The following is a 15,806-nucleotide window of genomic DNA, read 5'->3' on the forward strand; positions in this document are numbered from 1 at the left end:
AGTATCTTTTCTCCTTTATGCCAGATCTCTCTTTGCCTATTCGTTAAAAGGTTTCTGAATATTTTTTCTTTTCCTTTTATAACTAAAAAATATCCTTCCTATTGTTTTATATGTTTGCATGCAATTTAGGTTCTCATTTCCCTTCAGGCAGTGGGTTTTCAGTTAATTAACATTTTTATTTCACTTTATATTACTCTTTTGCTCTTTCTCCCTCTGCTATTACACAGACTTACCAGCTTGTCATTAATAACTTCCTCCAACTGATGAGGATAGGTCATATAGATCAAACACTCTACTAGAAAGATGAATGTGCTCTACAAAAATTTAGGAGGAGGAGGAGGTTGTTACCTCCCTCTTTGAAGAATTCCAATAATGGTGAACTCATTACTTTCTGAGATAGCACATTATTCTGGTACAACTTCTGTAGATGGGAAGTTGTACTGTTTGTATTTGTTTTGTTTTTATTAAGTTTTCTTTTCAGGATAGGATATGATATGGTTGGATGAATTAGAGCCTGAGGCAAGGTATGAACTAGATGACTTCTGAGATTCCTTTCTGATTTTGAAATTCTGTGAAGTTATCTGTTCCTAAATGACACCCAACTGAATTTAATCTGTTTAGTCTTGATGTACATTGTCTTTTAAATCTCTAGGAGAACTAGCTAAGGCTCTCTTTGTCACCTTCTTGAGTGAATTAGTCTCCCTCGGTTTCCACTGTCTGGGAGAAAATTTTGGTTTTGGATTCAACAGAATTATTCATTAGGCTTTCCAAAAGAGATTCCTAAAATACTAATAATGAGGATTAGTTAGTTCCTGATTCCATATGCTTTCCTATATAAGATTTTATAGAGAGCATATTCCCATATACCTCCCAAGAAAATTTCTCTCCTATTGGACTTTGCTTCTTTAAAAAAGTATAATCCAGTCATTGGAACATTGCCAGAGTCTTCTGGGAAGGCCCCTGGACAAAAGGCATGACTCCATTTCAGAGGTGCTGATTTGAGAGGAAAAAGTTGCTAGCCTCTCTTACTGACAAGCTGAAACTCTTGAAAAGTGAATGATTGCCTACATTTTGCTTCATATATTCATCTCTATACTTTGATGCTAATAGACATATATATATATATATATATATATGTGTGTGTGTGGAGATTATATAAGTATACTTGTGCTTAATTGTAGTCTTTTGAGGGAGGGGGGGGAAAAGGGGAAAAAAAGAATAAAGTAGTAAAAATTTTCACAGCAGAGAGAAAAAGGGTATCTTCAAACTGCCAAGAAATTATAGATCTAGGAAAATAATAGCAAAATTTATTTGGAACAAATAGGGAAAAGAATTTCAAGGGAATTAATGAAAAAAAAAAAAAAGCAAACAAAGATGGCCTAGCGGTACCAGACATAAAACTACATTATAAAGCAGGAGTCATCAAAACCATTTGGTACTGACTAAGAAATAAAATATTATTAATCAGTGGAATGGATTAGGTACACCTGTCACAAAAATGAATGACTATAGTAATCTAATGTTTGATAAACTCAAAGACTCCAGCTACTGGGATAACATGCCATTATTTGACAAAAATTGTTGAGAAAATTGGAAAATAACATGGCAGAAGTTAAACATTGACCAATATCTAATAATATTAATCCAGATAAGGTTGAAATGGGTTTATGATTTAAACATAAAGAAAGGATGATACCATAAGCAAAGTAGTGTAATGCTGGAGAAACTGAGCAAGGCAGAGGTTAGAAACCAATTCAATAGTTTATTAAATGGACAGAGATAGTGGGACCAGTACTGGGATAGCAAGATTATATATAGGATAACAAGAACAATGACATAATGGGGAAGGTACCTAGGTGGGGATAACGTAATGGTGGGGGAGGCCCCTAGGAAGATACAATGGAGGGAGATTACTGATATTCTAATGACATCTAAAATGGAGAAACCTTTATCCTGTGAACATTAAGAAGGAATGTCTATAACCTAAAGATATAAAACCTTCATCTCATCAACCATTTAAGAGGGAATGATTATAGCCTAAGGTTTTGGGGCAGAGCCACTGAGGTAGACCTTTATCTCATCAAACATTAAGAGGGAAACGTTATAACCTGAGGCAGAATAATTAAATCTGACAATTGGAGAAACTGTGTCAAGACATTAAAAGGGAACTTTGGTACAACAGTAGGAGAACAAAAAATAGTCTATCTCTCAGATATGCGGAAAAGAAAATAATTTATTATAGAAGAAGCATTAGATAACATTATGGAATGAAAAATAGATAATTTTGATCAAATTAAATTAAAAAGGTTTTACACAAACAAAACCAATGCAGACAGAATTAGAAAGGAAGCAAAAAGCTACGAGAAAATTTTTACAGCCATTGTTTCTGATAAAGGCCTCATTTTAAAAATTTATAAAGAATTGACTCAAATTTATAAGAATGCAAGTCATTCGACTCCATTGATAAATGATCAAAGGATATAAAAAGACAATTTTCAGACAAAGAAAGTCATTTCTAAACATATGAAAAATGTTTCAAAACACTATTAATGAGAGAAATGCAAATTAAGACAACTCATGCCACTTCACACATCTCAGATTGGCTAAGATGACAGGCAAAAATGTGGGAAAACTGTGACACTAATGCATTGTTGGTGGGAGTTGAAAATGAAGCAATCATTCTGGAGAGCAATTTACAATTATGTCCAAAGGGCTATCAAACTTTGCTTAACCTTTGCTCCAGTGGCGTCTCTATTGGGTCTGTAGTCCAAAAAGATCATAAAGGAGGGTAAAGGACCTGTTAATACAAAAATGTTTGTTGCATTCCTTTTTGTACTGGCAAGGAATTGGAAATTGAGTGGATTACCATCAGTTGAGGACTGGCTGAATAAGTTATGGAATATGAATGTATCAGAATATTATTTTTCTATAAGCAGTGATGAACAGGTTATTTTCTGAAAATCCTGGAAAGACTTATATGTACTGATGCTGAATGAAATGATCAGAATCAAAAGAAGGCTGTACACAGTAACAAGAGTATGTGATGATCAGCTGTGATGGATTTGACTCTTTTCAGCAATGAAGTGATTCAAGGCAATTCCAACAGATGTGATGGAAAGTGCCATTCACATCAAGAGAGAAAGCTATGAAGACTGAATGTAAAACATGGTATTTTCATCTTTTCTGCTGTTGTTATTGTTTGTTTGCTTGTGTTTTTTTTTCCGTTATGTTATTTTTTTTCCTTTTGATCTGATTTTTTTTCTTGTGGAACTTCATGAATGTTTAGATAAACATTTTTAGAAAACATTAGATAAACATATTTAGAAAATATGTTTAGAAGAAATGTTTATGTTTAACCTATATCAGATTGCTTGCTGTCTTAGGAAGGGGGAAGAGTGAGAAGAGGCAGAGAAACACAAAGTTTTGCAAAGGTGAATGTTAGAAATTATTTTTGCATGCATTTGGAAAACTAAAATGCTATTAAAATAAAATGTAAAAAAAGAAAAATGCAAATTAAAAAAAAAAGAAATGTTCAACAAAGCAGATAACTTAGGATGGACCCTTTGAGGAAGTAATCTTTGTGTTCTTTTATAAGATTCATAAATGTTAGATCATATAATTGAGTTATTGAGTATTAGCCAAAATTTCTGTGACAATCTGGTTATGATTAGTATATGATACTAATGATAGTATATGATAGTATCATGATAGTATATGAACTGAAAATGATATGGGTAGTTTTTTGTTTGTTTTTTAAAAACAGGTTAGTTTGCAAAAGGTACATGTGGTTTACAATATCTACAAATTTGCTCAATCACCCATCCAACGTTATTCATTTTTTAAACAATAACTTTTTCTTTTCAAAACACATGTATAGATGGTTTTCAACATTCACCCTTGCAAAATCTTGTGCTCCAAATTGTTCTCTCTCCATTCCCCTTCACCTCCTCCACTAGACAACAATACAATATAGGCTTTACATGCGCAATTCTTTTAAGCATATTTCTACATTTATCATGCTGCACAAGAAATAAAATAAAAAAAGGGGGGAAATGAAAAAGAAAAAAAAAACAAGCAAACAACAACAAAAAATGGTGAAAATACAATGTTGTGAGCTAAACTCAGTACCTATAATCCTTTCTCTGGATGCATATGGCTCTCTCCACCACAAATCTATTGGAATTGGTCTTACCTCATTCTTCAAAAGAGCCAAGTCCATCAGAGTTGATCTGTCATGCCAAAGTTGCTTTTAATAGGGTGACCCAGTTCCTCCAATTGTCCTATTTTGTTATTCTGCTTTAGGTTAAACCGTCCCCTCTTAATGTTTGAGATAAAGGTTTTATAGACATTCCTTAATGTTAGACAAGATAAAGGTTTATCCATTTCAGATATCATTAGAATATCAGTAAAGTCATTGTTCTTGTTATTCTATAAAAAGCTTGCTGCCCCAATACTGGGGGCTAGACTCTTTGAGATGACAGTCTAGTCTAGCCCTGGGATCAACATGGATCCATTGGTCCCAGTATTTCTCTCCATTTAATAAATTATTGGATTTGTCTCTAATCTCTGTCTTGCTCACTTTCTTAGGCATTACAGATCATCACATAATCTTGTTTTTGCTGAATACTGTGTTCTCTTGGCTCTACTCACTTCATTTAGCATCTGTTCATGTAAGTCTCTCCAGGCTTTTTTGAAATCATCCTGCTGATCATTTCTTACAAAACAATAATATTCCATTATGTTTATATGTCATAACTTATTCAGCTATTCCCCCAACTAAAGCCATCCAATTTTAGAGAAAGCTTTTGGAAACTAGATTTTTCAAAATCAGGAGATTCTGAACAAAAGGGGGAGGTTCAGGGGATTTGGTAGGAAGGGAATCCTTAGGGGTCAGAGATAGCTTGGTAAAACCAGAAAAGAAACATTAATCTCCTCACCAATACATAACTTTTTGTCCCAGCCTCATGAGAGAGTGACTATTAAAAATAACAAAATCCCAGACTTAGTCTGGGATACATGGCTTCAGTTCTAGGTTGTCCCAGTTTCTTTTTATATCTATAAGTTTACCTAAGATCCTTGTAATTCCTGAGGCTAGGATTTTTTTGTCTGATGGAAATGCCAAAATCAGAGGATGAGAGTACTTCCTAGATAAAAAGGAAACAGGTGCTTAGTAGGCATGTATGTGAAGTATAAAGTCAATTCAATAAGTATTTATTCAATATCGTTTATGTACCAACATTGTACACAGTACTAGAAATGCCAAGAGAGGCAGTGACAAAATGATTAGATTGCTAGATACTAATCTCTCCTCTAATTTTTATTCACTGCTCCCTCTATTGATGGGAAGTAGAGGTACACTTAAATCTAGGAGTTCTTCAATATTCCCTAGGTTCAGAAGCAATATGTTTCATGAAGGGGAAATAATAATAATAATAGCCAGCATTTATATTAAAATCAGAAAGACTCATCTTCTTTTGTTTTCAGACATTTTCTAGCTGTGTGACTCTGCAAATTATTTGACCCTGTTTGCTTCAGTTTGCTCATTTGGAAAATGACCTGGAAAAGGAAATTACAAATTGATCCAGTATTATTGCCAAACAACCAAAAATTCTAAAATGGGGTCCATAACTAAAAAATGACTTCTATAGCAGCAACATCATTTATGTAGTACCTACTCTGTACCAGAAACTGTGTTGAATGTTTTACAAATATCTCATGTGATCCTTACAACAATCCTAGAAGGTAAGTACAATTATGACTCTGATTTTATAGTTATGGAAACTGATCTGTCGAGGTTCAACAGCTAGTTAGTTTCTGAGGCTGGGTTTGAACCTGTATCTTCTATCTATCTATTCAGACTTTATTCTATTCTACTTAGAATCTATCACCATTATTTTTCCTAACTACCACTCAAAGAAATGAAAATAGGAAAGCAGTCATTTTCTTACAAATGATTGGTGGATAGAGAAAAATAATTATGGGTAAAAGAAATGCATAGCTGTTTTCAGAAGGAAAGAAAAGGAATTAATTTCCAAGTTTCAGATTAATGTGGATTGCCCTTCTCTAACTTCTTCCCTCTTTATTCCCCACTCTAGAAGCCCCTTTTCACATGCTCCAGAGGGAAGGCTCAGTGAACAAAATGTATGATTGGATAGATCCTCACAGGCCCAGGAACAGTCATGGAATGAATTATCTTCTGATTTATCTGCTTTTCTGTCCTTTTGTTATTGAAAATGATGTGGAAGTTCTCCCTATACAACAGAGGCTAGTTCAGGTAGTATAATAGAATTGTCATTAATGGAACATGTCCTATTTATCTTTGAATGCCTATAGAACAGAACCCCAGTATATCATTTTGCATGTTTTCCCATTCTTATTTCAGAACACTCATTCTCATTTTTATGACACTTGGTAATCATCTCTCTCTTCTATATGTGTTTCTTGTTTTTCTTTATAGCATGCAAAAAGATTCCAAATATGAATGTATAAAAATGTATAGAGTTAAACTTTCTCTCTTTTTGTCTCTGTGTCTCTCTGCCTGTCTATCTCCTCCTCACTCTCTTGGTCTGCACTACTTTAATTGCCTCTGCCTTTATAGTTGTCTTTTCCTTTCTTCCCCCTTTTTCTCTCTGCCTCTTTCTGTCTCTCAAAATGATTTTTACATTTACTTTTCCTGTGACTCTAGGGAAAGGGTTAGCCCAATATAGAAATATCTGTGCAAAGACTTAAGAATATACTAGGTCATATCCATCAACTTCCATGGCATTATCCAAAATACACTAAGCTGGTGATCTTAATAGTAAGATGAGAGTCCCCTGAGAGAGCAGGGCATGACTCCAAAGTATGTATGATAAACAGAAGGGTGGAAAGTATTATACATCCCCACCCACCCAAGTCAATCTAGGGATTTCTGTCCAGTATAAACTTATCTTGCTTTTACTGTTTACAGCTCAACTTCTCTCCCAGCCAAGAAGGTCCTGACCTTTCTTTTTTTGTGGGGCCTGATAGATAATTAGATGGTTACTCCTGCAAGGAATTATAATCAACCTTGAGAATTCACACAAAGAGCACCTCAAATGCTCTGGGAAAGACTGTCACATCCCTTTCCTTAACAATCATGGGACAGGGCTGGGTAGAGGGGAAATAAAGATAGGGGTACAAGATTAGAAAAAATTTTGGAAAATTCAGAGGCATAAAGTAAGTACCTAGCCTTATGGCTTGGGGTTGAGGTGAGGAAAGAAGGAAGCAATGAATGGAAATTATTAACGTGATTACTGTTTTGTAGCTAATCTCATCACTTTACCTTCTCCCTAGGAAGCTAGCCTCATCCCATCACCCAGGACCAGCATTTTATAAATTCTCCAGGGAACTTCCAGAAAGATTCCATAGTTTAGAGTAGGACTGGAGTTTCAATCATGTTGCCTTCTCTTCTCATCATTGCCTTTTTCCTCCCCTGCTGTTTGTCTGTTCCAGTTATTCCCAAAAATGTTGTTGATGATGTGAACTTCTTTAAGGTAAGTATCATGTACCTTTCTTTCATTTGCAGCGCTCATAGGAAGCATGGCCAAATTTCCTTTCTATTCAATTAATGTTTAATTCAGTATTTTCTGTATTTACTAACCTCCTCTGCAAAATGAAGGTTTAGACTACTTGTAAATGTATTGTGCTTGTCAATTGAATTAGATCAGTCATGGAAATCTTCATATAGAATATGCCTGGAATATTCTGATGCCTCTGACTCGGGTTCATTTTTTTCCTGTTTCCTTTCTCCTAGAATTACTTCCATCAATTCTTCTTGACCAAAGAAAAATCCCAGAATTATTCTCTGGAGTCTCAATTGCGCTTCTTGCAGAATTTCTTCAAATTAGAAGAAACTGGCTGGTTAGATGAGCCCACAAGGGCCTTGATCCAGGGGCCTCGATGTGGGGTTCGAGATATTGCTGATTACTCCTTTTTTCCTGGGATGCCCAGAATTGAAAATAACCCTGTAACATACAGGTAGGTGTTCTTCGACCAAAGAATGAAAATATGTAGGAGATTCTTGAAGGGAAAAGGAGGAACGGGGTGTGGAGGAGTGGGAGAAGAGGAGATAGAGGGAACATTGTATTGTCAATTAAAAATTGAATTCACAAGAGAATTCATTAATGTTAATATTAATCCATTAATAGGAAAAAATTTGTAGAATTATTTCTTGTTCCCAGTCTTATTGTGAATTCAGGTACCTGATTCTAAAATTCAATATTCCTTCCAGGTGGTTATGATATCCGACACTCAGTTTTGTCACTTCCATCTCCCTTATTGCTCTCCCTTTCATATTGTCATTCTTAGAATTGTTAACTATCCAACAAGCATCAAGCCTAGGAGAGTTGAAATAATCATGGAGAAGGCAATGCAAGTCTGGAGCAATGTGACCTCCTTAAAATTCCAAAGAGTATATAAAGGACATGCTGACATTGAGATTTTTTTCTTCTCTAGAGGTAAGAAGACAAATGGAAAATTGAGAATTCCCTCAATCATTGAAGACCTTTCCTTATCCAATTAGCCAACTAATTAGCTTGCTCAGGATCTGAAAGCATGTTACAGTAGTAAATTCCTTTCTGAACTGCTGTTTGTTCTGCCTCTCATTTGGTACTGAAACTATCATCACCATTAGAAAACTGAGGTAAACAGTACTGAATTCATATTTAAAATGAGGAATTCCTGACTCCAGATTCAATACTATCGACTACTTTTCTGAGTATAAGCAAAGTGTCCCCCCACAGTGACTCAATCTAAGTCAATGTAACATGGGATGGGTAACTTCTGGAATTTGTCAAACTTCCAAATAGCATGTCCATGTCTTTTTGTTTCCCCAGTATGATCTCTCAATTCTTATCTGAATGACATAGTTTAAATTGCTTAGCACACAGTCCCTGTTATACTTTATATAAAGAGAAAACAAATCCCCTGTTGCTACAGATCATGGTGACTTCTACCCCTTTGATGGAAAAGGAAAGGTTTTGGCTCATGCTTTTCCTCCACATCCTTACTACCCAGGAGCTATCCACTTTGACAATGATGAAGAATGGTCATATTCTGAGAACGGTAAGTCTTGACACCTTTTTGAGGAGGTTGTTTTATTTATCCCAGCCTTCACTGACTCCATATGATAATGCAAGAGACACTGGGAAGCAAAGATTTTGGATTCCAGTGGGTCCTAGCTACCATTTTAATCTTCCATGTTTCTCCTTTCATTTTGTTTCTTTCTAAATCAGGGACCAACCTCTTCCTGGTAGCTGTTCATGAGATAGGCCATGCTCTGGGTCTAAACCACTCTCAGGATCCAAACGCCATCATGTTCCCCCCCTATAAATACCGGGACACAGAACATTTCACACTTGGTGATGATGATATAAAAGGGATCCAGACCCTTTATTCAAGGTTAGTTCCTTAGGAATAAGTGGTTGAATATAATAAATCCTCAGTCTATTGTTTTGTTTTGTTTACCAATGGTCTCAGAAAACTTCCTTCTCCACTCCCCCCACCACCACCTTGATAGTTGTAATTTTTTAGCCTAAAGATAGGTGATAGCTCTTAAAAACGATTTCCTTTTCTATCACCTATGTGTTGGGCACTTTTAACTTGGAACAAACCTAGGGGTAGGTGCTCTTGAGATAGGCAGACTTGAAGTGGCTTGCACTGTGGATCTTGGCTATCCCTTGATGAAGGATGAGGGTGTGCTTCTCTTTTAATATAAATATCATGCATATTCTACATGGGATAACCCATTATGTCACTAACACCAAAAAACTTAGCCACTGGGCAGCTAAAATACATGCTCCAGATTATCACATTGACGAAGACATGTAAGAAGGGGGAAATTAAATAGGCAATGACTTACTAACCCCTGTCCTAATTTTCATTTTCTTAACTTTTTTCTTTATCCTCAGCCCAAAAGACCAGCAAATATTCCCAAGCTCTAGCCTTGGTGCAGATGAATCCTCTTCCAAAGAAAGTAAAATTTCCCCGACTCTAGAAGCAAGCCAGTAATCTATGGAGAATTCTTATGTTCCCTGGGAGGTTTGCTGGGAGCAGAGGGGAAAGGAATGGGTTTCAAATACATTTTAAATGTGAAACTACCACCTTATTTGTAAATAAGTATATATAATATATAATAATATAATATAATATAATAATATAATAATAATATAATATATATAAGTATATATAATATATAAGTAAATTTGTTACTTATTTGTAAATAAGTTGTAAAAACTTGTGTAAATAAGTAAAAGCTTGTTTTGTGGGATGATTTTCGTGGGTTTTCTTGGTTAAAAAACGTCATAATGGTTTGCCAATTCAAGTGAGGATTCAAATGGCTCATGTCTATACATACTCACTGTTGCCCTCCTTGTCCTCTTGGTCTTTATAACTCCAAGTTGTCCAGTGGGTAGAACTCGGCCTGGAGTCAAAACACTAGGGATAAAAAAATCTGGCCTTACAATTAATAACTATTTACTTTTCTGGTACTTGGGATAACAGTATCTCCTAGTGCTCGTCTGATAGAAAAGTGCTTTACAAATGAAATTGTCTACTCTTATAAGGATTGTGTGTGGATTCCATTGCTCAGAAGCCTACATCCTGGTGTTATCAGTTATGCTCATAACTCCATGAATGAACACCAGAAAGTCAAGATAATCATTAGCTCTTGTCTTGGTGCCAGCTTGATGTATTTGCCATGGTTACAGAGCACACATTAATAATAAAATAGGATCATAGATTTTAGAGTTGGAAGAGGTCATTTAGACTAATCCTTTTTCATTTTACTATTAGGGAAACACATACTCTGCAGAGAGATGGGGAGGGAAAAAACAATGAGGGTGGGCAAGTGAGACAGGGAGAGGAAGATTGGCCACAAAGTGATTAATTTTTCAACAAAACTAAAACACTTAGTGGGGATTATTTAATCTTTTATCAATTATATTGGCTAGTATTGCAGAAAAATTATTATCAACATCATGTTATATAACGTCTATTTCTCTTGACAAATTGGAAAACTTGCCATAAATTTCATGCAGAGGCTGACTGGCTTTTTGGGTGTTGCCAAGGGACCTTGAATTCTTCCCGGGAAGTTTCTGGACAGAACCTGCTGCAAGCTGGAGTGCCAGGATATCACTTTGGTAGTTTCAGGTGTCAGGGCTCGGGGAGTGCTGACCTCTGGAGTCTCCCCACTCATACACACACACACACACACACACACACACACACACACACAGAGCAAATCTAAAGTGAATACATAACTCAAATGAAAAGATTTGAGAAAATAGTTCCAACTTCCCAATCCCCTTCTTCCCTCAATTCCCTTGGAGGTGTGAGATCCACAGGTGTAATGCATCACCTCTATTTTTAGACTTTTTCAATGAAATGATCAATTATGTTGATATTGTTTTTAATATCATTGAAAACATACTTTTAAGTACTTGTGATGATTCTCCATCTCAAGAGGAAGTATAGGGGGAAGAATAAGATAATTCAAGAAACAGACATTAAAAATAAATAACAAAAATAAAATAATATATAAAATTGAAAAAGATTAAATAAAGAACAGGCTAGCTACTAGCTAGCTCCAAGAATATACTAGGTGATTTTTTTTTTAAATCAGGATTTCCATAAACTAGATTTATTTTCACAAATGAGTTTTATTAGATAACCACTGATACCTTCCAACTTTTAGATTTAAGTGATTTTATGAGCATGCTTATTAACCAAACAGCTAACATTTGTCAAATATATTATTGTTCATTACTAATATTGCTATTAAATCCTTTTTTTTTCTACAATTCATTCTCATCTCCCACAATGAAATGGTGTGGCAAAGATTGTAAGGAGGAAAAGCATGAGGATGGGATCCTATGAAGAGAGTTGGCAGGAGAAAGAACTATCAAAAGCTTTTTCTTGGGGATCTGTATCACAACCATAATGTGTGTTTTATTCAGTAGTTGATACTTGGGCAATACTAGTCAGATAACTCTGGGTACTAGCATAGATTTTTATGTCCTATTCAGCTTAGGATGCCCATGAGATTTGAAGATAATTCCCCCAGCAGGGAATTAGAACCTTTATAAAGTCCCTCATTGGAAGCAGTCTAAATTATTCAAAGAGAAAGAATACAGGGAGTCAAAGCTTCTTGTCAGCGGAATTATTCCGGCATTGGCAGAATCTCTAATCCAGAATATAGTGACCAACCAAGACAGGTAGGAAGACAGCTCCCTGAACCAATACATCTAGTCCAACTGTCTCATTTTATTAATGAGAAATTTAGGAAAACAACCTAAACTTTGGTAACATAGTAAATGGCAGAGCTAGGATTTCTGACAACAGAACAGTTGTCCTTTCTAGATTCACTTTCCTTATCTATAAAATTAATTAGCTGGATTAGTAGTCTCATGAGAATTATGAGTAAAAGATGGAAGATATAAATAACATCATTCCAGGTCACTGAAAGGCCTGAGATCTGGGATTCAGAGCTGTAGACTAGTAGCAGTAAGGGCCTTTTCCTTGAAACAAACCCTCATACCTCCTGTCATCAACACAGGTTGTTTATGTCAGAGAAACATTTTCTCTATCCTAGATGTAAATAGGTTTCCCTCTCTTTCTGACTCTCCTGTCAGGAAGGTATCTGACCATATCAGAAATCAGAGAGACTGGAGAACAGAAAAAGAAAATTATTTTTCTTTTTATAAGAGGTCAGATGGCCCATATTGAGTCAAGGGCAGAGAAACTTTGAAGTTTTTCTCAATGACAACCTAGAAATTGAAGATCTATCTGTTCTTTTTAAACCTCTCTCCATAGTTCAAAGAAACAGAACTGTGATATTGAAAAAGGATTCATGGAAAAGATCCTTGAAGGCATCTGGCCACTTCTTACTGGTTATCTCTGATTTACCTAAAAGATTAAAACAAAAACAAGAAAGACCTCTATATAATTAGCAAAGATGCATTGAATTTGACAAAGGTTGAGAAATAAAGCGAGACAGAGGCAGGAAATGGACATTTACTAATGATTAGACAACATACTAGGAGCACAGAGAAGGTAAAAATTTCAAGACCTGTTGGTGTCAAGATTTCTAAACCCAAAGAAATGAGATGGGCAACAAGACCAAAATCAGAAGATTCTGGGACCTGAAAGTGGTACTATGTCAGGAGGTCCAAATAAAAAAATGTCTTAGGAAATGGTATGTCTTTGACCTAATTCTAAAATCTTCAGTCACTTTATTTGAGGCTCTTTATGTTCCCTTCTTTAAGCTAACATTTCAATAATTCTCTTAGGTTGGTAAAGTGCTTTTCTTTATTTTTCCATTATGCCATGTCTTCTCTAATTCAGCCAGTTCCATATAAACATAGGTTTACAATATAATTTTTCCCTACATGAATAATTATTCTTCAAACACCAGAATATTAACTTTCTTTGAACTTCATTTTCTTCTATGTAAAATAAAGTAATTGTCTTAGATCGTCCTTGATATTCCTTCTAACCCTGACAAAGATAAAGAGGAAAGGATAAAGAGAGGGATGAGGAATTTTGTAAAAAAAAAAAAAAAAAATTAAATTTAAATTTAAAGAAGAGAATTGGAATTTAAGTAATAATCTCAACAATAGTAACTTTAAAATGGCAGCACAACCTGAAGAATAATTTTCATTAAACCATTCAATTTCATCATTTCAAGATTTGGGGCATCTTAACCTTTTTTATTTTTATTTTGTTAGTTTCTTGAACCACTTTGGCTATACGGTAAAGCTGATGGATATATCAGGACAATAATTTTTAATACATAAAATAACATAGGATAACAAATATCTAATATTTATTTTAATCTAATCCAATATTTAATCTAATAAAATATAATAAAATAACAGCTTACATTTATAAAGCATTAGCTATGTGGCAAGCATTGGGCTAAGACTTGATAATTATCTCATTTGATCTTCACCAAAAAAATCTTGGGAGGTAGATATTATTATCTCCATTTATTGATAAGGAAACTGAGGCAAGTAGAAGTTAATTTACTTTCCCAGGTATATGCAGCTAATAATTATTTGAAACTGAATTTGAACTTAAAGCTTCCTGATTTAAAGGAAATAAATTATATTGAAATATAGTTTTCAAAAGATATATATTTTTTAAAAGTTCAGTGCCTCGGCCCACGAGGCAGAGTGTGTGGACCCTGGAAGAAAAGAGATAAGGGCAAGAGAGAGGGGACCCACAAAATGGAGGCAAGTCAAATCATTCTGATCAAGCCTCATTTTAATGGGTGCAATAGTACAGATATATATAGCAGTAGAAAAGAAGGCAGGGTTGTTCAAACACAGTACAGGGTGGGGGTCCATGACAAAGGGTTGGTATCCCGCCCAAGGATGAACTGCTCAGATGTTTCTGGTTGACAGGAAGCTCTATGATGTGATTAGGGGATACCTAGATATCTGCCCATTCAAAGTTAGGATGTGATTAGGAGATTCCTATTCAGGAAGTCTTTGATATAATGTGATTAGGAGATTCAACCTATTCAAGGTTGGCCTTATGTGGCTGTAGATTAGTGCCTCCTCCCCACAGTTCAGGAATCATAAATTAAAGGTGATTGCATATGGTTTCCTTTTTACCCACTTAAAGATTAATCAGTAAATTCAACAAATATAAGTCCCTATTAATGTATAAACAAGGAAGAGACATATAAGGTATGACTTTTATCATATGTGGAACTTAAAGGCAGTCTAGGAAATCTGGATACAAAAAAAAAAAAAAGAAGTCCCTAAGGTATTAGGAACAGCCATTAAAAATGTTCTATTAGGAAATGTGTGTCTTGTTCCAGGAAAAGCAAGGATGAAGTGTAGCTGAATCTCAGAATATGTGGTGAGAAGGAACTTAGAGTGTAAGAAAACTACAATGGGAGGAAGAAGTGAGAGAGACTTTGAATGCCTAAAAGAATATTTTATAATTGATTCTGTGATTAGTAGGAAGATGTAAGTACAAGTACAAAGGACAACAACCATAATCAATCATACCATGTTTATTGAGTAATGAAGAGTGTGTGGAATAATGGGGGGAGGGAGTGATTACATTTTTAGATTTCCACTTTAGGAAGATCACTTTGAAGACTAAGTTTAGGATTTGCTAGATTGAGGGAGATACTTCTGGTAGAGAAACAAACTAGTAGATTAATGTAGTCAAGGAAAAAGGAATTGAGGGCTCGTTCCAGGTTTTACTAGTAATAGAGAGACACATACAAATGATGTTACAAAAATAAAATTGATAGATCTTGTCAAAAGTTTGGATTTGAGGAGTGAGAAAAAGAAGTTAAAAATTATCAGCTTCTCTTGCCTGTCTGGGGGACTGGGAAAATGATGATAACCTCAATAGTAATAGAAAACTTAGAAAGTAGGGGATGTTAGAAAGTTAGAAAGCTTGAGGAGAAAAACAATTAATTCTATTTTGGATCATTTTGATTTGAAGATATCTCGAGGACAACCAATTCAGTCACATATAAAGTTGAAGATGCAAGATGAGGTCTGCAAAGAGTTTAGAACTGGATAAGTAGAATTGAAATTCATCAACATAGAAATAATAACTGAATCCAGGTAGCTAATGATATTATTAAGTGAAATGGTATAGAGGGAAAGAGAATAAGCATTCCAATGGAGCTTTGTGAGAGACTATAATTAGACATGATGTGAAGGTGTATTCAGCAAAGAATTCAGGAAAAAGCAGCAATACAAAAATCTGAAGAGAAATAGTTTCAGGAATAAGAGGGTGATGGACAGTGTTAAGTAATA

At 35.0% G+C, this 15,806-nt stretch overlaps 1 protein-coding gene across 1 annotated transcript; it reads left to right on the forward strand.

Annotated features, from left to right (window-relative positions):
• Nucleotides 1–7,415: 7,415 nt before the first annotated feature.
• Nucleotides 7,416–11,389, forward strand: LOC100915325 (matrix metalloproteinase-26). The gene is made up of 6 exons (XM_012545412.2): nucleotides 7,416–7,514; nucleotides 7,775–7,998; nucleotides 8,329–8,477; nucleotides 8,959–9,084; nucleotides 9,255–9,420; nucleotides 11,269–11,389. Exons 1-6 carry the CDS (start codon nucleotides 7,416–7,418, stop codon nucleotides 11,387–11,389), a joined length of 885 nt encoding a protein of 294 aa, XP_012400866.2.
• The last annotated feature ends 4,417 nt before the right edge of the window (nucleotides 11,390–15,806 follow it).

The sequence above is a fragment of the Sarcophilus harrisii genome, chromosome 3, assembly GCF_902635505.1.
Source record: "Sarcophilus harrisii chromosome 3, mSarHar1.11, whole genome shotgun sequence".
NCBI lineage: Eukaryota > Metazoa > Chordata > Mammalia > Dasyuromorphia > Dasyuridae > Sarcophilus > Sarcophilus harrisii.

Coding starts and splice junctions, on each gene's coding strand:
- LOC100915325 (XM_012545412.2), top strand. CDS start 7,416: ATGTTGCCTTCTCTTCTCATCATTGCCTTTTTCCTCCCCTGCTGTTTG. Junction 7,515..7,774: donor ATGATGTGAACTTCTTTAAG/GTAAGTATCATG, acceptor CCTTTCTCCTAG/AATTACTTCCATCAATTCTT. Junction 7,999..8,328: donor AATAACCCTGTAACATACAG/GTAGGTGTTCTT, acceptor TGTCATTCTTAG/AATTGTTAACTATCCAACAA.